Genomic DNA, 24,774 nt, shown 5'->3' with positions numbered 1-24,774 from the left:
AGAGATGAACACAGAAAAACAAGCACTCATATGTATGATTACTGTAATAGAATTACTGATTTGTTGAAAGCATTTGACCAAGCTTCAGATGCAGGTTAGTGCTGCTATCAGCCAGTCTCAGTTGGAAATGCCTAAATGCTGGTTCAAGCTTTAAAAAAAATGATACTGGTTATTATAAAAGAAACAAGAAATAAGAAACTTGATGATTATATCAAATTGCTTTTAAATGATTATTAGTAACTTGACCCTGACACGTCTACTCATCCTTTTCATTAAAATCTTCAAAAAAGCCCTCAGTGGCTCTGAGCATCTGCGTAAGTGCATTCAGGAGGAGGATGTCAGTTTGAGGATCCAGCTCCAGGTCTTGACTGTAGTTCTTCACTGGAACCACATTAGAGAGAGAGACTCCCAGATTTACACAGATTTCCTGCATCTGCAAAACAGAACCTTAATTACAGGCTTTGATGAACGTGTGTATGTGTGAGCACTTTTACAAGAAGCTGATTCATTCTGATTTTCAAAAGCTGATATTCAGATGCTAAATCTCACCATTTTGTGGATGTAACGGCTTTGATAGACAGTCTTCAGATCCACCATCACTGAAGAACAGGCCTCATCCACCTTGGTCAGCAGAACCAGCTGTGGAACTCCTGCATAAAAGACAGAAAAGCAAGAAACTTATACACATCATTGCTTCCTGGAGACTGTATTGCGCCATAATGATGAAATCAGCAGTATATTTCTTCAAACGCCCATATAGACATGAAGAATAGGTGTTCGGCCATTCTGACTGTTTGTTTATTTGTACTGAGGCTTTCTATAACAGACACTGGCCCTTATTAATCATGTGTAAACAACAGCACAAATTTCATTTGACCACATTTAATGAAGTATGAATGACTCTGTGTCTGATTCATGAAACTTTCATTACGTGGAAATGAGCAGAGATTTGAGTGCAATTGATGAATCAGCTTCAGTGTGTAAAATCAAGCACCAGCCTATCAGCATCTAATTTACATATAATTTACATAAAGCACGTCCTATGTCAGGCATGTCAAACTGGGGACCTTCCGGTCCAAAGTGCAGTAGAGATCAGCGTTTACAGTGTTTACACATCTAACACTCTAAATTCAGTTAATGAAGGTCTTGCTAATTAGCTGATGAGCTGAATTAGGTGTTAAGGTTAGGGTTAGTGTCTGCAGTTTTTTGGCCCGTGAGGACTGGATCCTGACATGTGTCCTAATTCATACAGATGTTTTAAAATCACAGCATTCAGTGGCTTGTGAGCCAATGGCTGTGCTCGTAGGCAGAGTTTGAGGTGGAGCAGTGAGTGCAATGCTTTTAGGGTGATGTGATTGTGTTGGGTGTTTATTTTCCTAAAATAACATATTTGCAGTGTATAACACTAGCTGTGTTTATAATGTTTATTTTGTGGGCACAGTCAGTATCATAAAACAAAAGCACAGTGTAATATGTCTTTAAATGGAACATGGAATAGTTGCAGCATTTGCTTATATCAATGAGCATATAAAATATGTACATTCATGTTTGTACTGGACTGACTTGTGCACAGATTATCAGTATTACTGTTATATTCTATTTTTTTTTTCTTAGTACTGGTATTATAGATGACATTGATAATGGTTTTGGTTGGTTTACTTCTAATCAGGCTTTTTTTCATACTGTTAAAAGTTTATGTTGAAATTTATATGAAATCCTAACAGACGAGAGTTTTATCGTACAGATATGCCAAAGATGAACTGATGAATGAAATGTGAGCTCATTTTATGATCAGATTCGCCTTTATGCAGCTTCGATGAATAAGGCCCACTGTCCCAAAGTAGACTTCCAGAGATGTGAGTGCAAGGACCAAAGGTGACAGTGGCAGAAAACTAAGACTCAAAAGGAGAAACTCTCTAATCAAAAGGAATAGTTTCCTAAGACCATGAGGAAGCTCCACTGAAAGGAAGAAAAAAAACCTCCCCAAGATCATGAGGAGGAAACACTGAAAAGATAAGAACCCAGACTCAAAAGGAAAAATTCCTATGAGCATGAAGAATAAACATTAATAAGAACCAAGGTGTAAAAAAATACAGGGTGTTCGGGAGGGGGGGCGTCTGGGATCCCTTAAATAACCTCTTTGACCACCTGAATGTCTCAAAATAAAGATTCTGGGGGAGGGCTTAGTGAAAACTACTAATAAACTTAGTATTACAGGGGTAAAATAGACGCTCAAATACAAACTCAAAGAAAAGTCATAGTTTATCTGCTTCACCCACAATCAGCTTCTGTCTCTGGTGTTCTTAACTAACTAGAGTTGCAGCACTGCTCTGCCTCAGGGTGGCGCTGTAGCAGACTGGTTCACCCAGTTGGTCCTTCATAGCCTAGAAACTTTAACTATGCCTGTATTCCTCTGAAAAACTTTACCATACACCACAGCACATTGTGAATCTAAAAACCTGTCCAATTTCCCAAACTAAAAAAGAATATCCAAAAAACAGCTGTTAAAGTGAACACTGCTGCCACTGAAGCTAGCATTAGTGCCGCTATGGCAAGTGACTTAGCAGCCAACCAACATTGGAGCAGCCAGCCATATACAAGGGAGTGTTTTGAACACTGAGTGTGTTTACATGTATTCAGTAATCCGATCATAATCAGATTTCTGCAGTTATCTGATTATTTAAATGGATTATTTAAATGGCACACTCTGATTTCTTAGATTGGAATAAGGTCTAGAAATCTGATTAAGAAATCTGATAAAGAGGCTGGATTTGGGCTCAGTAGTCAGATTTCTCAGTGCATGTAAACTCTCATTCTGATTGCCTGCAGAACATCACCAGCTACGAAAGGACGTCCCCACCCAGACAATGGGTGACTGTTGGCTGGCCAATGACCTTAACACCTTTTACTGCAGGTTTAAAAAAACCCAGCTCCTCACACCCATTCAGCACAGATTCACACCCTCCTGTCACTGAGTCACCTATTCAGCCTGCCCTGAAAATCTGCGAGAAAGGTGTGCATTGACTCTTCAGGAGACAAAAAGTGGGGAAAGCACCAGGACCAGATGGTATATCACCCTCCAGTCTGAGGGCCTGCACCGACCAGCTCACACCAGTCTTTACAGCACTCTTCAACAAATCAGTAGAGCTGTGTGTCGTACCTTCCTGCTTCAAACACTCCACCAAAATTCCAGTTCCCAAGAAAGCAACCTGCAAGTTCCTGGGCACAACAATCACCAGAGACCTGAAGTGGGACAGCAACATCAGCTCCATCCCCAAGAGAGCCCAGCAGAGGATGTACTTCCTGCGTCAGCTGAGAAAGTTCAACCTGCCCCAGGAGCTGATGGTGCGGTTCTACACAGCCATCATAGAGTCTGTCATCACCACGTCCATCACAGTGTGGGGCAGCTCAGCCACCAAGCATAACCTCCACAGACTGCAGCGCATCATCAGGTCTGCAGAGAGGACTATTGGGGTTAAGTCTCCCACATTGCTGGAACCGCATGCCTCCAGAACCAGGAAGCGTGCAGAGAAGATCTCCACTGACTCGTCTCACCCCGGACACCACCTGTTCCAGCTCCTTCCCTCAGGCCGGCACTTCAGCCAGATGAGGGTGAGGACATCCAGGCTACAGAGGTGCTTCTTCCCACAAGCCATCCCTCTCTTGAACAGTTAATTATGACACATAAACAATATTCCAGCTTCTAAACTGCACTTCTAAAATACTGGTATATACTATCACACTCAACACTCCATTCTCTGAAACTACCGTCTCAGACCAGTGTTTATTCTAGCACTTCACTTACTTGCCTTATTACCCCACTTACCTGCTTTTTTACCCCACTTACCTGACTGTTACCTCACTGATCCCTTTCTTTGTCACTGTACACCCTTTAACTGCTGCTGCACTCAGCACTTTAACTTTAGACTCATACTTTGCACAATGAAAGGCTTACAGGTATGACTGTGTGTGCGTGTGTGTGCGTGTGTGTGTGTGTGTTTGTGAGTGAGTGATGGTAGGAATGCATGTTTTATTTTATTTTATTTTATTTACTACATGTAAATGTCTGTCTGATACTGTGCACTGTGAGCTCCTGTAACCAAAACTAAATTCCTTGTATGTGAAAGCAAACCTGGCCAATAAAGCTTGATTCTGATTCTGTTTTCTTTTAAATTTCTGTGTGCGTAGGTGCAAAAACAGAGCGCGGTACTGCAATTAAGCAAGCAGCGTTTAACACGCACCCGCAAGACGCAGCAAAACAGTTTTGCAGTGATGCTGAAACCGACTACATGTTTGAAGAAATGAAGTAGTTAAATATTCTTCATCTTGTAGATAAGTTCATATTTCCAGGTAAAGTGACTCGATGTTTTAAAAAAGCCACTGATGATGTTTGAGTTTTACGTTGCATTTACATCTCGGCTTCTTCTGTGAGTTTATTGCAATCACTGATAAGAACAAAGACTCAAAAGGAAAAAGAAAAAGGAAATAAATATGCAACACTGTTAATTACCCATCTGGTTGGCCTTCCTGCGAAAGGCTGCCAACTTCTCGATCATTTTGTTGGAGATAAGTTTGAGTTTCCCAGCGTCGATCACGTACACCACGGTGTGAATCCTGTCCCTCAGGCTGGGTTCTTTGCAGAATGAATTAGATTCTGGTTGTAGAGGCACTGACGGGTTAAACTAAGGGGAAAAGATAAGTTGGTTTGTACAGAGAGCTGACACTGCATCATATATGTGAAAATTAAGTCAAATTTGCATCCATGCTCTCAGTTACCCCACCTGATACTTGTCTTGAATGTGACCTTTCAGAATGCTTGTGAAGTCGTCAATATCCAGTCCAGCATTTACACCATCTTCCAATCCCATAGTGTCACAGATAGTGATGGGCAGAAGCTTTCTGTCCTTCCCTGCCTTCATGGAGTAGGTACGGAACTATAAAACAAAAATTCCTAGTAATTAGAAAATTATATTTCATGCACATTTTGTGTACTTGTGTACTTTAGCTTGAGTTCATCCTCTGTTGAGTACAGTAGGCTTCTAGCTTTAATAGACTATTCATTAACTCTGCTGAGATCTTGGTGTAGTTTGGTGTTTCTATTATTAAATGATAGTTAGCATTGTACCTTCAAGTGTGGTGTAGGGCTAAGCCTAAGGCTCTGACAATAGAGACAGGACGAGCATTTGCAGGAACAGGACTGAAAAGTTAAATCATGAGTGTGTCTACCGCAGATGTGCTAGAGATGCATCAACTAGAATCTTCTTAAATTGCTTCCTTTTAACTAGTCCTTCTTCACTGGACTCCTTTTTCTTGGTTGAGCGTCATTCTGGCTTCAAACTGGTGGACTCAGAAGCTGCTCTCCATGCCACTAGATCAGCCAAGCTGTCATCAGCCTTCATTTTTCTTGACCTCTCTTTGACACAGCCAACAATAAGATCTTCTTGTCCATCCTCACAAACCTTGGTGGGATATTCATAGCAGGTGACCCTCCATTGGTGTTCCACAAGGCTCAAGGCTAGGTCCTCTTCTCTTTTCCTTTTATGCCACCTCACTTAATGTATGTCCAAGAGACACTCTTGCACACTTCACAATTCCACCAGTTTCTCCTCCTTCAGCACAGTTTGACAGAACATTCCCTTCCTCTCTTTCTGTCGCACTCTTTCTTGTTCTCTTTCTCTCTATTGCACCACTTTCTCTCTTTCTCTCTCTCTCTTGTCCGCAGTCTCTCTTGCTCTTTCTTGTTCTCTCATTCAGGGATAGATAAAAAATATTTGGGGCTATAGCCCAGGCCAGGTGACACCCCTGAGCTCACAGATTGTTTGTTGACAATGTCCATGTCACTACTTGCATGAGCCAAGACTAAAAACTTATGATAATATTAAACAGGGTGGATTTTATCAGAATAAAAAAAAAATACTGCCTTATGGAAGCTATTCTGCCCAACGTACACCGAACAATTGAGATGACAGGAGCACACCACAACTCTAGAAAAGTTGTTTGGTCTGAGGCTGGCATTACTATTTGCATGAGCCAAGACTAAAAACTGATGACAATATTAAACATGGTTGATTTTATCAGAACGTTATGACAACCTTACACCAAATTATCTAGGTGACAGCACAAAACTTCTCTCCAGTAAGGCCACTCAGGCACTTGTTCAATCCCTTATTATCTTGAGTCAGGACTACGGCAACTCATTCCTGGCTCTTGCAATTATTCCAAAGTGTAGCAACACAACATCACTTTTCAGTCTTTCACTCATGTCATTCCTCTGCATGGTCTTCTTCACTGACTCTCTGTAGCTGCCCACTTCAGATTTGAAATGCTAATGCTTTTCTACAGATGTTTGTACCTGCGGTCTATTTCAGACCACTAGGAAGACAGAAACCTCTCTGCTGGCAGCCAGTTGGTGGAATGAACTTACCCTAGCTGTTCCAGCAGTCCCAAAGTCAGAGCACTCTGACTGTTTTCAAACACACACTCTAGAGACATCTTTTATTATACACTTTTTAAAAACAGTGGCAGTGTCTTAGTTTGATGGTTTGGTGGTCAGAGGTCATAAGAAGTATGAATCTGCTACCTGTGTGGTCAGACTGGTGCCTGCACTGCCCGTGTTGGCCTGGCTGGACACGTAGCCCTTGAACACTGAGCTAATAGAATTGAAGAAGCTGGACTTTCCAACTCCAACAGGACCAACCAGCAGAACACGAGCCTGCTTCACTGAGCTCACGCCATGCGTCCAGCCTGTGATCATGTCCATCAGAGCCTTTCTTCTCCTACAGACGAACAACCATAAGATAATACTGTTTGCTTTGGACGATAATAGTATGGAAGCAGAATAATTCCTTTTCATAAATCTTATTCTGTATTTAGCACTAAATCTGGATCATCCTAAATTAACTTAATTAAAACAGCACCACCACGTGGATGAGGGAAGATACAACAAAGTTACACAAGATCCAGATTTGAATAAATGTGAAATGTCTTAATTCTGTACTTTCTAGAATAAAAAAGTCTTGTTGAAAACTACATTAAAAAATAATGCAAAGTCAAGAGATAATGGAGAAAAAATGGGTAAAGAATGCTGTTAAAAGGCTTAAACGAAAAGAAATCTCAGCTCTCTTGAACACAGAAGTCCTGGGAAGTCCCCTAGACCCAGTGCTGGTGGTGAGAGACAGGAGGATGTTAGATAGACTAGACTCCATGCTGGAGAACAGCTCCCACCCCATGCATGAGACTCAGATACAACAAAGTTACATCAACACAAGATACAGATTATTTTAATTCTGTACTTTCTAGAATTAAAAAATGATGTCTTATTGAAAACTATATAAAAATGTAATGCAAATGTCTCAGTGTAAGTTATAATAATATTCTATTAAGGGTGTACCAATTTCAATACAGTATTAAAAAATAATTTGTGTATCAAAATTTAAAAGTGTATCAGCCGTAATTTTGGAGAAGGATTACTTCTTTTAAATAAAATAACCTGCTTCTCATACTGATGAGGTTGGATGAGGGTACAAGTCAATGTATCATGTTGCAGTTTGAGTCTGGATATGCAAACTTTTCAGGTAAGCTGACCACTAATTTTTGTCATTCTAAATAAGAGCATCGCAAAGTAGTTCATTTGGTATTTGATTATGTAATGCCATGGTTGGTGTTGATTACGTAATGTCATTGGTGTCTATATTTAATGTGTTCACATGAAAAATTTATTGTTTAATAAAATGTCTAATAATACATTACTTCAAAGCCTGTGAAATGAAAAAAGACCCTCTGCATTTGCATTTGGCCAGTGGAGATGAATTAACATGAATTAATTAATCTCTGCTTTATATATTGTGGCAGCTGCCACAGAACACATTGCCTCTCATGAGCGAAGCTCTGCAAAACAGATTTCCATTCAAAGAGGCTCATGGGATGTTTCACGTGTGTTATTCTGTGTTGTGGCATGGACTTGTTCTATCGAGCTTCTACCACAGAGAGGAGTTCTACGGCTAAAAGTGACCTCCCTGCTATTTCACCTGGTTCTGAAGTGGCTTTTCTGCCTTGTTCATTCAAATAAAAAGCATTTCCAAGCAGAAGCTGCAGAAATTATGACCTCACATGACTCTTCTTCAGCATGCTGTCACAATATATATGTATATATATTCTTATTTTCTTTTATTTTGGGGTGCTGCAGCTGAAGGTACAATGCAAAGACAAGGGCAACAATTCTGATAAGTTTATTTATTTAATTTGATTTTACATACTCAGAAGTCCACGAGATATTTCTCCATGGTTTCTCCATGAGCGATCCAGCACCTGCAGAAAAAAAAAAAATCTATATTCTTTTCTTTGGTGTAGTGTAACTTAATGAGCACAAGAACAATTCAGTATTTGGTATCTTACCCTCCACTCTGTACACCTCACACTCGACCAGCTGTAAGTTGTTGCCGTGCATCTCCACTGGATCAAAATTATAATTTCCTGGATTGCTGTAAACAGTGGCTGTATCATCATAGAGAAACACCAAGGACTGGAAATGTGGACCTGTTGGTCCATCATAGAGAGAATATTGTCCAGCTCCGCTAACCACTCGCAGAGGGTCCTTCTTCATCTCTCGCTCGTTGAAGCTGAACAGGAAGGCTTTCTCATCAATGATGTTTTGGTTTGTCTGGGCATAATCTTTGCTGGTATACGCTCCGAAAATATACCCAGAGTTATTGTACCCCACTGTGACAGTGGGACCCTGCAGATTACACTTTTGGTGGAAAGCACCTCCTGAATAGCCATGAACGCTGGCTTTGAACAGCAGGCTAAGTCTGTTACAGCCCAGCATGGAGCAGAGCTTCTTCTCCTGCTGTCTAGACAGTCTGGACGTAACAGCACTCATGGTGATCTGAAAGTCAAGAGATAATGGAGAAAAAATGGGTAAAGAATGCTGTTAAAAGGCTTAAACGAAAAGAAATCTCAGCTCTCTTGAACACAGAAGTCCTGGGAAGTCCCCTAGACCCAGTGCCGGTGGTGAGAGACAGGAGGATGTTAGCCAGACTAGCGTCCATGCTGGAGAACAGCTCCCACCCCATGCATGAGACTCTAGCAGTACTGGGCAGCTCTTCCTTCGCAGGTCCTTCCTTTCTGCTGCTGTTAGACTATGTAACCAACACTGCTCCAAGAAGAAGTAAACTGTGAACTCATCACCATATCCGTGTGCAATATAATCAATACTCCATGTGCAATATTATATGCGCAATATGTGTAAAATATTCCCATGGTGTAAAGATTATATTCTTAATTTTGTATATAATTTTATCTTTAGTACTATATCTATACCCTATACAGTAATAAGTAACAAACTGTAACCTTGTTAAGTTATTGAGTTATTGAGTTATGGAACTTGCTTGTAACTCACTCATACACTCAGTCACTCATTTTACCAGGCTAAAGATTCTCCACATCGGGGAACCATATCTTTTGATCTTTCATAAGACCAGTGCTTCACATCAATGACAAGGACATACAATAACATAAATATTTGTTCTTGTTGAGGTCTATAGAGATTACTTTAGATTTTCAAATCGACTTCCCTACACTACTCAGTACCAGGCATCATTTCATATATATTTTTCTGGACGGAATTGAAATGAACTGGGCTTGATCCAAGAGACTGTATATATGTATATATAGTTGTTAAGACCCGGTCTAGGTCGGGCCGCAACATAAAAATAAAGTGTCCTCCTGGTTCCCCAGGTCACACATACAACCAGTTTTGCGATAATAAATTGGCCTTATTTTCAAGAGTTCAAGGCTTTATACGTTTATGAAACATTAGAGGAGGGAAGGGAAAAATAACAAAACAAAGCTAATTTAAGTTTAGAAAAATATAACTTACCTAACAAACAAAAGGAAAACCAAATACAATTTCTAACCTAACTTCCTTACTAAAGCAAACCAGGAGAAGAAGACAACAAAAAAAGAACCCCCTTTTATCCAGTGAGAGATTATATACAAGATCTATGTCTGAGCAGCCAGTATACTTCAGTGAAAGTGTAACAGTATGAGCGAGCTTTACAAAAAGCTCAGCAACAAACAACAAAGCACCAATAAACCATACACCACTAGCCAAGCTCTCACACCAACACAGCTCTACAGCAGTAGTGTCTCTCAAGTGACTGCAGGGAACCCAGGAACACAACGTGAGCCACGCCAGAAGCAAAGTACTGCACTTCCTCATGGGCATCTCTCTTTTATAGGCGGATGTATCTTCCCTCAGCCTCAATAAATATACAAAGACACACTACAAAATTATGACCCATAGGGTCATAACAATGGTATATGGTTTGGTACTGTTTGTCTGGAATTGTTTTCTTTTCTGACTCAATACAATCTTTGTTTGCAAGTGTGTTTTGTTACATTCTTGGTCACAGAGTGGAAGGTGCAGACACACCTTATTTGATTAAATTGTGCGCCCCTCTCGTTCTGAAGGAGATTACATAATAGCATTAAAAAGTTAATGGTGTTAATTTGTCGCATTAACATTTTACATGTGACAGCACTAATTTATAAAAAGAATACTAGTTGACGGAGTTTATGAACTGACTGTGCACAGTCAAGTTCAACATTGAGCATCGGTTCTGGGTCAGATTTGTTTTCAAGTCCTTTTTAAATAGTAGAAATCTTGTTCAAGTTCATGAAAAATGCCTACATAAATTTTGCACACTAACAGTATTTCACAGTGTCTCTCTCTCTCTCTCTCTCTCTCTCACTCTTTCTCACTCTTTAGTAATGTTATAGTCCCTAGCTGCTTTCAGAATAGCTCCAGAGTTTGAAGAGTAGGTGAACGTGTCCTGAATGAAACCTGGGATGATGAGAGGGTGAAACAGCATCCTGGTCCTGAGACAGTATTGGTTTGTGTTGTGAATGACATGACGCACAAAATTTCTGTCTTTCTGTTATGGGCTTTTGATACTGTTGAAGATTCTAATACGCCGTCTTGAATTTTGGGTAGGCCTCTCAGGCACAGTTTTACAATCGTTTAAATCATATTTAATGAATAGACAGTTCTTGTTTTCACTTCGAAATATTTTAGGGCCTTTGCTTTTCTCTTTGTATGCTCTATACCTCTAGGTGATGTCATTAGGAAACATGATATCAATTTTCATAGCTATGCTGATGACACGCAATTACACACCAACCAGGCACTTCATTAAACACACCTATTTTGTATCTGCACTCATTGTCCATTCTGTGTTGCACAGTGAGAGTGGATTCTGTGTGTTGCACTGGTGAGAGTGGATCAGACACAGCAGTGCTGCTGGAGTTTTTAAACACTGTGTCCACTTACTGTCCACTCTATTAGACACTCCTACCTCATCAGTCCACCTTGTAGATGTAAAGTCAGAGACGATAGCTCATCTGCTGCTGCACAGTTTGTGTTGGTCATCCTCTAGTCCTTCATCAGTGGTCACAGGATGCTGTTGGCTGGATATTTTTGGTTGGTGGACTATTCTCCAGCAGCACTGCTGTGTCTGATCCACTCAGACCAGCACAACACACACTAACACACCACCACCACGTCAGTGTTACTGCAGTGCTGAGAATGATCCACCACCCAAATAGTACCTGCTCTGTGAGGGTCCATGGGGGTCCTGACCACTGAAGAACAGGGTAACAAAGTATCAGAGAAACAGATGGACTACAGTCTGTAACTGTAGAACTACAGAGTGAAACTATACGGTCAGTGGAGCTGATAATGTTGTGGCTGATCAGTGTACAAGCACAAATATATGTTAATGTCTGTTACAAGCTTCAGATAAAACATATTGAATGTCTTGATATGTTTTTATATAATATGTGATATGTGAGCTTAAATAAAGTTGACCATGAAGTGGCTGGTCGGTGTAAGTGTTCATCCTTCTGATAATCAAGACTCTGTTGACAGACTGACCAGCTGTGTGTCAGATATTTCTCAGAAAATTTCCTACAATTAAATCATGAAAAAAATGGTATTAAAACTCAGAGAAAGCCACTGTACAAGAATCTCGGCTCATCTACCAAACAGTAGAAACCTGGGTGTGATCTCAAGACTCTGAGCTCTGTTTAATCTGCATGTAAACACAGTCACTAAAGCAGCTTTTTATCATGTGAGAAAATCACTAAAGTTCAGTCTTTTCTCTCTCAGAGCGACGCAGAGAAACGTGTAGCTGTGTTTGTTCAGCGGAGTTGATCACTGTAATGATCTTCTTACTGGAGAAAACAGTCCCTCCTCTAGAACCCTTACAGAACGCAGCAGCACGGATCCTCACAGCACCAACACAGAGAGCTCATATCACCCCGTTACACACTGCACTGACCGCCTGGAACTTTTTGAGAGATATAAAGCTCTGCTGCACTTTGAAGGAATTTATTGTTGTGAAATGTACGGTGTTGTGTGTGTATGTGCAGAAGTTGTATTTTAGGCTGCCTATTGTTGTGTTTCTTCTTATATGGTCACGTCTGTCACACCTGTCACTTGTCATGTATAAGCTGAGTCTAATCTTGGCATCAGTCCAGCTATAAATCTGTGACAGTCCATTGTCTTACGGGCTGGCTGGCTGTCTGGAACCTGTGCGCACAATGAATAAACTTCACTTTGTCCAGACAACAGACCTAGTTCCCTGGTTCGTTGGGGTTTGGATTCTATCAACTTCATTAAAATTCTATCATTATCATTGCCTTATATGATTTTAAATTAATACTCATAGTTTCTTCTATTACTGTTAAGCTTTATCACCTGTCTGTGAAGTACTTCAAGCTGCCAGCACTATGAAAAATCCTCTATGAATAAAAAAGATATTGGGCCTCATTCACCAACCGATCTTAAGAAGAAATTTCTTTGTAAAACTCACTTACGCAGTTTTCTGACATTCACCAATGTTCTCTTATGTGGGGTTTGTTCTTAGGTAAGAACAGAATCTACACACACTCAAGAGCACAAAGGTGAGAACAGTTCTGCGCTTAAAGAACACGTCATGAATCTTTTCTCAGGACCTTTCTCAAGAACACACCTAAGAACACACTTAGGAAGATATTTGGTGAATGAGGCCCATTATTATTTTTATTACTATCAAAGACCTCAACAGATCTGTTATCTTGCTTGTTAAAATCTCCCCAAGTATCCAGAGCAGCAATAGTAGAAGAGAGAGGAGCTTTAGAGCAGAAGTGTTAACAGTTGATCAATGGAGGGCGGATACTGTTCTCTGTCAGGTATCATCAGCAATTCTGCAAAAATATCCTGATAGTAAATACTGTTAATGTATTACTGATGTGTGAAATACCAGTTTTATCCCAGTGTGTGCTTTTCTGTCCATCAACTCAAGCACTCAGTAACAAAGTAAAGCTCTGTAAAACCAACCAACAGGTGATAATCCACCTTTCTTAGTGCAGGCGGGTGGGTTCAGGCTTCAAATCTAGCAGAACCAGATGGGCCAGGTTGGACCGGATTGGGCTGGATCTCAAAGTCGTAAGTATGTGTCAGGTTTGGGCTTCAATTTCATGCCCACGTAGACCTCTAGCACAGTGTTGCCCAGCCTAGCCCTCAGGGCCCCAGACATTCCACATTTTTCCTTCATCCCCATGTGTTGCAGTTTGTTGGAGCAAAAAAGTGGACTGACTGGGTTGGGAACCACTTCTCTAGTACATGGCATGCCAAACTGGGGGCCTTCCGGGCCAAATTGCTGTGCATATTAGCATTTACACTCATCTAACGCTCTGAATTCAGTTTAGATTAAGTGACCCTTATTAGTCCCACAGCGAGGAAATTTCACCTCTGCATTTTAACCCATCTGTGCAGAGAAACACCGCATACACACTAGTCAACACACTCAGAGTCAGCGCTGAGCAAACTTGCCCGGAGCGGTGGGCAGCCCTATCCACAGTGCCAGGGAAGCAGTTTGGGGTTAGGTGTCTTGCTCAAGAGCACCTCAGTCACGTACTGTCGACTCCGGGGATTGAACCGGTGACCTTCTGGTCACAGGGCTGGTTCCCTGATTAGCTGAATCAGGTGTGATGACATCGCATGTGGTTTATTTGGTGCAGTGGATGAAATCAAGTTTACTATTTCAGCCTATTTTACTATCATGACTGGAGCTTAGGACCTAAGAACAGGTGACAAAAGAGAACAACACAAAAAGGCAGCAGAGAGAACTATACAAACTGTCACTTTCACTTAGCTGATCTGCCCTGTTTGAAGATAAGAATGGAGTAGCATATATACAGTTATACTTGCCTGAATTAGTTAATCAACATCTGTATTTGTGGCATTGCTGATGTGCTTTTCTCTACTGCAGCTTTCAATTTTTGTAAAAGGAGATTTTGAAAGTTTGTCCTACTGAACTCAAACCCAGTGAGAATCTGCATAGGTGTGTCTAAACCTATCACTGACGTTCTACAGGTATGGCTGTGATGAACAAAGGGAAACAACAGTTTTGAAAAGGTGTGAGTTTACAAAATGTTGATTTATTTATTCAAACGTTCAGAATTTTTTATTAAACTTCCATTCAAACCCTCAAACACATTTGAGAACAGCAGGTTCAATGATTAGAATTGCAAAAAGTACATTTCATTTTACAGTCTACCATATATAAACAACATCCAATGTAGTCAATGTAGAATAGTAGCAATATAAAATAAAGTGATGCTTATGACACTCATTATAATACTGCCTTTCAGCTAAACTAAACTAGTGCATTTACAGCGTTGAATGGTGACGGTATAAAGTTCGACGATGGTCTACTTGTGCCTGACAGCAGAGAGAATCTAGTACACCTGATCCAGCTAAATGATATCTTCACAAAACCCTGTTCAATCAATCAGTCAAACCAGGTTACTATCAGGCTTCATGAGATCATGCCAGTTTAAAAGATATGCTTTAAAATATATACCTTTAAAAAAACTCTTTACCATCTTATATATTGATTTCAATGCAACCCAACGTAACATTATGCCGTATTTGTAATGACACCTTTGTTCTTCATTCCAATCCAGTTGCATCACCTCAGCTATTTTCACATCAAACCAAAATAAAAAGATCTAAGAATTTTGTGAAGGTGCAGTTCATACAAGTCACTGCAAGTATTCATTATTTAACAAATAGAGCTTATAGTCCTACCTGTGGAAGAGGGGCTGTCTTGTCTTGACTAGCCAAACTGCCAATATTCAGACAGGATGACTGAGAGCACAACTGAAACTAAACTGTAGTTTTCGTTTTCAGGCAGACGTGCCAACAAGTCATCACTTTGCTAGTTTAAGTCGTTTAGCCTAAAGGCAAGGCAAGGCAACTTTGTTTATATAGCACCTTTCATACACTGCTGTCATTCAAGGTGCTTTACAAATGATAAAATACAAGTAATTCAAAAAGTAAAGGAGAGTAGAAATAAAAACATGATTAAAACAATAGATTTTAAAAGAGAAGAATCACTAAATTAATGAGTGTAATTGAAAATCAAATAAAAAATTACATTAGGATAATAAAGTGCCATTACAGATAAGAAGGGCTATAAGGGCTAACAGTGTTTAAACTGAGCTGAAAGCTGCTCTAACAGGATCGTTTTCAGGCTGATTTAAAGTGTCCAGTGTCGGGGCTCTTCTAATGCTCTCTGTCCACTGGGTCCATTTAAGAGCAGCACAGTATCTAAACGCTGCTTCTCCATGTTTAGTGTTCACCTTCGGCAGGACTGACTGACCAGTTCCTAATGATCTGAGAGTTCTGCTAGGCTCATATTGCTGCAGCAGATCAGATAAATACGCTGCTCCTGACCATTAAGACATTTATAGAGCAGTAACAGCTCCTTAAAGCCTATTCTGAACAGACTGGTGGCCAGTGTGAGGATTTAATAATGGGGGTCCTTCTTTTACTCCTAGTGAGACTCTGGCAGCTGCATTCTGAACCAGCTGAAGCTGTTTGATTGTCTTTGTTGGGGGTCCAGTTAGGAGACCATTAGAGTGATCAATCCTGCTGGAAATAAAGGCGTGGATGAGCTTCTCCAGGTCTGCTTCAGTCTGAACATCTCTGATCTTGATGTTGTTCTTAAGGTGATAAAAAGCTGATTTAGTAACTGCTTTGATACGACTGCTAAAACTGAGATCAGAGTCCATCAGTAAACCAAGGTTACATACTAGTTCTTTAGATTTAAGGGCTGTTGAATCGAGATAGGCAGCCAGTCTGAGCCTCTCATTGCTATTCCCAAATAAAATAATCTGTGTTTTATCTTTATTCAACAGCAGAAAGTTTTGTTCCATCCAGTTAGTGATGAGCTCAAGGCACTTACACAGTAAGTCAAGGGGACCGTAGTTGTTTGGGGAAAGGGCCAAATAGGTCAGAGTATCATCTGCACAGCTGTCGTAAGATATTCCATGTTTTTGTAGTATTTAGCCGAGAGGCAGCATGTATAAATTCAATAAGATCGGCCGAAGAATTGAACACTGCGGTACAACACCGGTCACTGGCACTCTCTCAGAAACAATATTTTCTATTTCCACAAAGTAGTCCCTTCCTTGCAGGTATGAACTGAACCATTTTAGGACAGTCTCTGAGAGCCCAACACAGTTCTCAAGTCTATCCATGAGAAATATATGGTCAATGGTATCAAAGGCAGTGCTGAGATCGAGCAGTAATAGATGTTTTTCCAGAGTCTGTATTTAAGAGAATGTCATTAATCACTTTAATTAGAGCTCTTTCGGTACTATGATTAGGCTGAAACCTGACTGAAATTTGTCTAGACAGATATTTAAGGACAGAAAGCCAGTAAGTTGCTTAAAGACAATTTTCTCAATAATTTGATTTGAAATCAGCCTGTTATTACTTAATAGAGTTGCTTCTAGATTTAACTTTTTTTAAGAGCAGCTTCACAACTGCAGTTTTTAATTTGTTAGGAAAATCGCCCGACAGAAGTGAGGTGTTTACTATCTGAAGTATGTCTGCTGCTATTAAGTAAAACACGTTCTTTAAGAAGTTGGTTGGTAACATGTGAAGTGGAAGATTTGAGATGATTCACTGTATCAATTAAAATTTCATTACTGATAGAACTGTGACATTTTAACCTTGATATCTTTACATGGTGATGGAGAGCACATGGGCTTTTTGGCGCATATAGATGTATTAATGGCTTGGCTGATACTCTGGATTTTAGTCTTAAAAATGTAGCAAACTCATTGCATTTCTCAGATGATACGAATTCAGGGTCCATATATGTAGGCGACTTAGTTTGTGAACCATGGCGAAGAGTATTCTGCTGTTCTTAATATTATTGTTGATAATGCTAGAGAAAAAGGTCTAACTTTGCACGTTATAGTGTTGTAATCACGCAGCCTATCTTTGAAGACTTCTTTGTGGATCTGAAGCTTTTTTTTACGCCAGCTGCGATCAGCCTTCCTACATTCTCTCTTTTGCAGTAGCATTCCTCCAAAGTGCTTTTTGTTAGCATGACACAGTTTTAGCTTTAACTGGTGCTTCTCATCCAATCACAGTATCGTGGAGCAAGAATCACGGAAGTGTTAAATATCACTTAAATGGAGTTCCAAGTACATGCCAGGTTAATGAACCAAAGTCAAGTCGCATCAATCAGGCTAAGCTTCAGTATTAACCTATTCTACTTGCTCATTCACATGGTTCATTAGGTACACCTACTATACAGGTGCCTGTACACTTATTGGTCCTTTATTAGATACTCCTACGACTGGTTCACCATGTTAGTACACATTATGACCCTGTTTACACCTGGTTGTGTCTTCAAAGATTACATGCAGATAGAGATTATCCAGATTACGGATCATGGACAGATTAGAATGCAGGTGTAGATTTATAACTGATCAATGAGACCACTTCAGGAAGTGGCCCAAGATGCCTTTCAGTTGTTACATTAGTGTACAAACCTCAGTTGGGACCGTATGTGAAATATTAATAAAAACAAAGAGTTAGTAAACCCTGTTTGACCTCTACTTTACTGTCCATTTTATCAGCTCCACTTACTATATAGGTGCACTTTGTAGTTCTACAGTTACAGACTGTAGTCCATCTGTTTCTCTGATACTTTGTTAGCCCCCTTTTACCCTGTTCTTCAGTGGTCAGGACCCCCATGGACCCTCACAGAGCAGGTCCTATTTGGGTGGTGGATCATTCTCAGCACTGCAGTAACACAGATGTGGTGGTGGTGTGTTAGTGTGTGTTGTGCTGGTCTGAGTGGATCAGACACAGCAGTGCTGCTGGAGTTTTTAAACACCTCAGTGTCACTGCTGGACTGAGAATGAGTTAGCCTGACTTTAAACCAGCCAAATCTAGCACTTAGTATCATCTGCAGTCTGGGGTCTAATTATCCTCCTGGTGAAGATCATCGAAGAAGCTCTCAGTGGCTCTGAGCATCTGAATCACTGCATTCAGCAGCAGGATGTCAGTTTGAGGATCCAGCTCCAGCTCCTGGCTGTAGTTCTTCACCGGAACCACAGCGGACAGAGAGACTCCCAGACTTGCGCTGATCTCCTGCATCTGCGGCAAAGAACTTTCGCTATAGGTTCTGCTGAATTTGTATATGTGTAGCTACTTTTACAGGAAGTTGATCCACTCTGATTTCCAAACATATTTACAGTAAATAAATCTCACCATTTTGTGGATGTAAAGGCTTTGATAGACAGTCTTCAGATCCGCCGCCACAGAAGAACAGGCCTCATCCACCTTGGTCAGCAGAACCAGCTGTGGGACTCCTGTATAAAGGACAGAACAGCAAAGAACAGCAAATAATACTGCTTCTGAAAAAGTAGAGAACTTTGGAATCAGTTCTTTGATTTAGGGAAGGGTTTAATGAATCACCCAAACATGGCAAGATACCATTCTCACAATGTTTCCTCAGTTCCACATTGAAACTGTCCTGATCCACATTATCACTGCAGCTGGAACTGTCAAGACTGCTGCTCAGTATCATGTAAACAATTCTGGAGATCCTTGCATAAAAATATGAAATCCTGAAAGGAAATAGCGGTTCAGTCCTGTCTTTTTAATGTGCTTTCTACAATAGATTTTGTCCCAAATCGTTCGAGGGAAAAAGTGGCAGAAAAAACTCCCTAAGAGCATCAAAAAGAACCACTGAGAAGAACCAGACCTCAAAAAAGAGAAACCATCTAAAAGCTTGAGGAAGAAACACTAAAATGAAGATTCAAAGTGAAAAAACCCTTAAGACCATGAGAAAGAGCAAAGACTCAAGAAACTCAGAAACTCAGAAAAAATGAGAAGATCCAAAATTCGAAAGGAAGAACTTGAGGAAGATTTGCAGGTTAAAAAAGCTTAAAAGCATGATAAAGAAATACTATGAGGAACCAAGGCTCACAATGAAGAAAAGAGGAAGAACTACTGAGAAGAAGCAAGACTTCTACAAGCATAAGAAAAAAAACACTGAGAAGAACTAATATTCGAAAAGGAGAACTCATTCAGAGCGCTGGGAAGAACCACTGAGAAGGACCAGGTTTCAAAAGCTAGAAATACTCAGAGCAACCAAAAATCAAAAAAATAAATCTATAAAAGCATGATGAAGAGGCACCAAGAGGAAGCAAGACCCAAAAGGAGAAACTCCCTCAGAACATGAGGAAGAACCACTGAGAAGAATCAAAACTCAAATGGAGAAGCTCCCTAACAGCATGGAAAAGGAACCATTGAGAGAACCCATCCTCATTTGGGGCTGCACTCAATAGAAATAGGCGAAACTGTTAATTACCCATCTGGTTGGCTTTCCTGCGGAAGGCTGCCAACTTCTCGATCATTCTGTCAGAGAGGAGTTTGACTTTGCAGGTGTTGATGACGTACACCACGGTGTGAATCCTGTCCTTCAGGCTGGGCTCTTTGAGGAATGAAGGGGACTCTGGTTGCAGAGGCATTGATGGGTTAAACTGAGGAAAAAAGACAAAAGGAACATGGTTTTTATAGATAGGCAACTAATCATAATCAAAGTTTTATGAATCTATGAATACAGAATCTCCTTATATTCACTTAATACTCTTGGATGTGAAAACATCTTATATCATCCCTGTTTTAGTGAACAAATTACATGTAAGCGTCCATCATCTCTCAGTTGACCCACCCGATACTTGTCCTGAATGTGACCTTTCAGAATGCTTGTGAAGTCGTCGATGTCCAGTCCAGCGTTTAAACCCTCTTCCAGCCCCATAGAGTCACACAGGGTGATGGGCAGAAGCTTTCCGTCCTTGCCTGCCTTTATGGAGTAGGTACGGAACTATAAACATAAATTATCATTAGTAATTAGAAAAATTAAAAAAACATTCTGTGTGCTTTTAAAGCACAAGTACTGTTTATTGGCTAAATTATACATTAGTCGTTTTTTTTGGTTTGCTGTACTACACGAAGTGGAGCGCTGTGTTTGGTGTGTGGTTTAAACATTTGAACCAGTACAGGTGGACAGCGATGCGCAGCAAAGCGGTTTAGATGAGATGATCTACCCAAAGCTGTAAATGAAAACATAATGACTGATAACTAGAAACAAAGACCAGGAGCGTCCAGGGCTATAGCCCCAGATATTTATTAATTATTTGAAGAGCAATTAAAGTTTTAAGGCAGAGCCAGGTTACTAATTTTTATTAGTTTAAAATTGAAAATGAGTTTTTACAGTGTGCATAAAAATTCTGTTACAGTAGTTTCTTATTTTGTTTTATAATAGTTTTTTTGTAAGACCCAATCAACAATGCTGAGCCGCTGCATGTATTCTTGATATGTAAATCCTCAGATTAGATAAAAAGTAGCAGCTGCACATTTTACAGGTTAATTTTAAAAAATCTATATTCCAAAATGATTCTACGATGAACTAGACTGAGCCCCAGATCTGTACAGGCCCAGCTAACACCCTGACAAAGACCATAAGGTCTTGTAAATCCTATAAATGTAAATGTAGTTGAATATAACTACACAGAAGGTCCTAAGGCGAAGTGTGAATCTGCTACCTGTGTGGTCAGACTGGTGCCTGCACTGCCCGTGTTGGCCTGGCTGGACACGTAGCCCTTGAACACTGAGTTAATGGAGTTGAAGAAGCTGGACTTTCCAGCTCCAACAGGACCAACCAGCAGAACACGAGCCTGCTTCACCGAGCTCGCTCCATGCTTCCAGCCTGTGATCATGTCCATCAGAGCCTTTCTCCTCCTACAGAAAGAGGTTATTGTTCAATATGGATTAATACAGAAACAGCAGAACTCTTTACTGGCCTCAGAACATCACAGCATTCACACCATTCAGATAAGAACCATGGAATTTAGAACGTCTGCATCATCTGTGCTGAACTTAGTAAAACAGCACCACCATGTGGTGAAGAAAGATAAAACACTGTTACATTAGGTAATGTAGGTATTGTGATATAAACTGAGTCTGTTCTACAGTTTCTCATTAGGCTGAATGAATAACCGACTCTAAATGTAGGTATTGTGATATAAACCGAGTCTGTTCTACAGTTTCTCATTAGGCTGAATGAATAACCGACTCTAAATGTAGGTATTGTGATATAAACCGAGTCGTGTTCTACTGAGTCATTAGGTTGAATAGGATTTTTGAAACCATGCCTTTGTAAAGTGTGTGGAGAGGCTAATTCTGAGGAGTTACTGACATTTTCATTTTACTTACTCAAAATTCCACAAAACATTTCTCCATGGTTTCTCCATGAATGATCCACTACCTGCAGTAAAAGACAGACTCGTGAGGTCCACGTTTACCTTCAGGTCAGTGTAAATAAATTAAATAATGATGTTTCCCTGAAAAACATCAGTATTTGGTATCTTACCCTCCACTCTGTACACCTCACACTCGACCAGCTGTAAGTCGTTGCCATGCATCTCCACTGGATCAAAATTATAATTTCGTGGATTGCTGTAAACAGTGGCTGTATCATTGTAGAGAAACACCAAGGAGTGGAAATGTGGACCTGCTGGTCCATCATAGAGAGAATATTGTCCAGCTCCGCTAACCACTCGCAGAGGGTCCTTCTTCATCTCTCGCTCGTTAAAGCTGAACAGGAAGGCTTTCTCATCAATAATGTTTTGGTTTGACTGGGCATAATCTTTGCTGGTATACGCTCCGAAAATATACCCAGAGTTATTGTACGCTACTGTAACCGTGGGACCCTGACGATCACACTTTTGGTGGAACGCATTTCCTGTATAGCCATGAACGCTGGCTTTGAACAGCAGGCTGAGTCTGTTGCAGCCCAGCATGGAGCAGAGCTTCTGCTCCTGCTGCCTGGACAGTCTGGACGTAACAGCGCTCATGGTGATCTGAAACGTAAGAGATGGTGGAGAACAGCGGAGATAGCTGGGTAATGATACTGACAGAGGGCTAAGCTTAAAGAAGCGAGTCTGCCGTCTGAAACAGATCCTGCAGTTACAAGTATTTTCAGTTATTCCCATTTTAGACCTTGAATTAAACCCAAAATAAAGAGTTGTTTTGTTTAGTCAGTAACAACAACAACAGAGCCTAAGCCTGTCTGTGTTACATCTGCCATTGCCTCTAACACACGTTCTGATATTTTAATCATAATTTTATTGATTAACTTCAGTGACACAACGGAAAGAAAACGGACAGAGAAAAAGTGACAAAGTTACAGACAGTAAAATAAAATCCCTACACACCTCAGATAGGTAGATAGATAGATAGATAGATAGATAGATAGATAGATAGATAGATAGATAGATAGACAGACGAACAAACAGATATGTAAGCTCCTGCCGACACCCTGAGATGGACTGGACCCAAATGCATACCGCACAGTAATACACACACATTAATACACACATTAATACACACACACATTAATACACACACACATTAATACACACACATTAATACACACATTAATACACACATTAATACACACACACATTAATACACACACATTAATACACACACACATTAATACACACACATTAATACACACATTAATACACACATTAATACACACACACATTAATACACACACATTAATACACACATTAATACACACACACATTAATACACACACACATTAATACACACATTAATACACACACACATTAATACACACATTAATACACACACACATTAATACACACACATTAATACACACACACATTAATACACACACACATTAATACACACATTAATACACACACATTAATACACACACACATTAATACACACATTAATACACACATTAATACACACACATTAATACACACACACATTAATACACACACATTAATACGCACATTAATACACACACATTAATACACATACACATTAATACACACACACATTAATACACACACACATTAATACACACATTAATACACACACACATTAATACACACACACATTAATACACACATTAATACACACACACATTAATACACACACACATTAATACACACATTAATACACACATTAATACACACACACATTAATACACACACACATTAATACACACATTAATACACACACATTAATACACATTAATACACACATTAATACACACACATTCACACGACCTTCCAGAAGAGTCGATTGTAATAAACTCCTCCGTGTCTGTTTATGACAGATCGCTCAGATATGATGATAAAGGCTTTAATAAGCACAGCTTGTTGTTCTACCTGTAAAAGTCCGCTCGGTTCCTCCTGACCTGCTAAACCGGCCGGAAACGGAATCGAAACTCATCCCTGGCTTTCGGTTTCTGTTCTGCCGGCTCCAGCATGGGCTCCATGGGCTTATGGGAACTTTCCGCTCCACCTTAAATGGCGCAGCTGGTACATTCTGTCGTCTTAATTAAGGTGGAACGGAAAATTCGAAGGAGAACTGCGCAGATGTGAGGTTTACACTGTGTAGGTGTTTGTATATATGTTTGTATATATATTTATCTATATTTACCTTGTATATGATCACACGCTACACTAAATGTAACCATCACTGTATGTGTTGTAAACATGTAAAAATACAACTAACAAAATTGTTTGTTGAGCCACAAAGAAAAACATAAACTGGCTTTAGAAAGATGAAACAGGACATTAAAATAATTTCTTTAAAGATTATAAGTAAATAAGTTAACAAATGAAATAAAAGGTCTGCTATAATGCGGTTTGATGAAGGGAGGACGGCGAGTCCAGATTTTTAAATATTCGAATAATTAAAAACGGAATAGTCGGTTATGCAAATGAACTTCTCTCTCAGATCCATGAGCCGTCTGACCTCTAACAGCACAAACTGGGTCAAAGTCAGAACTGAAAACACAGTTTAGTCTGTAAACTAAAATCCTTTTGACTACAGTTATGTTCATTTCATTAAAATGAGTAAATGAATCTTTCATTCTGTCACTACCGAAACAGTCATAACTGCTCCTTCTGTATCGACCTGTATCTACCTGTCTACAGCTCCCAAACAGTAGACAGCTGTCTGTCTGTCTGTCTGTCTGTCTGTCTGCTGGACTCATCAGTGTCCACTCCACACCCTGTTTATCAGCCTCTGACTGCACTTTGTCCTTCATTACTGCTCTCTGCTCTGCTGTTTACGTCTTTCAGGCTTCAAAGGTTCTAAAAGATGAAGAAAACGTCTGTCTGGGTTCCTTACCTGTTTATAGCGTAACAGAACCTGCAGAGCCTTTTCTGAACTTTTCAGTTTGTGTGTTTGTGTAGTGTGTATATCTACCCTCTTAAAGAACATGGTGCTTCAATGGTTCTTCAGTAAAGAAAGTGGTTCTATAAAGAACCATGAACACCCAAAAAACCATTTGCTTCATGAAATGT

At 40.0% G+C, this 24,774-nt stretch overlaps 2 protein-coding genes across 2 annotated transcripts; both read right to left on the bottom strand.

Annotated features, from left to right (window-relative positions):
• Positions 1 to 88: 88 nt before the first annotated feature.
• LOC118825584 (interferon-induced protein 44-like) lies at positions 89 to 8,878 on the bottom strand. Its single transcript, XM_036596254.1, has 7 exons — positions 8,395 to 8,878; positions 8,256 to 8,307; positions 6,581 to 6,776; positions 4,782 to 4,934; positions 4,511 to 4,682; positions 550 to 650; positions 89 to 433 (listed from the first exon to the last, which is right to left on the bottom strand). The coding sequence occupies exons 1-7, from the start codon at positions 8,876 to 8,878 to the stop codon at positions 257 to 259; spliced, it is 1,335 nt and encodes a 444-aa protein (XP_036452147.1). The 3' UTR covers positions 89 to 256.
• A 9,309-nt stretch (positions 8,879 to 18,187) lies between these two features.
• Positions 18,188 to 23,681, bottom strand: LOC118825582 (interferon-induced protein 44-like). The gene is made up of 8 exons (XM_036596253.1): positions 23,629 to 23,681; positions 21,789 to 22,278; positions 21,632 to 21,683; positions 20,962 to 21,157; positions 20,088 to 20,240; positions 19,725 to 19,896; positions 18,620 to 18,720; positions 18,188 to 18,505 (listed from the first exon to the last, which is right to left on the bottom strand). Exons 2-8 carry the CDS (start codon positions 22,270 to 22,272, stop codon positions 18,329 to 18,331), a joined length of 1,335 nt encoding a protein of 444 aa, XP_036452146.1. The 5' UTR covers positions 22,273 to 22,278; positions 23,629 to 23,681; the 3' UTR covers positions 18,188 to 18,328.
• Between the last annotated feature and the right edge of the window lie 1,093 nt (positions 23,682 to 24,774).

Source organism: Colossoma macropomum, unplaced genomic scaffold (genome assembly GCF_904425465.1).
Source record: "Colossoma macropomum unplaced genomic scaffold, Colossoma_macropomum, whole genome shotgun sequence".
In the NCBI taxonomy this organism is placed as follows: Eukaryota; Metazoa; Chordata; class Actinopteri; order Characiformes; family Serrasalmidae; genus Colossoma; species Colossoma macropomum.
The sequence above is the reverse complement of the archived record's forward strand: the minus strand, read 5'-3'. Positions and strand labels throughout refer to the sequence as shown.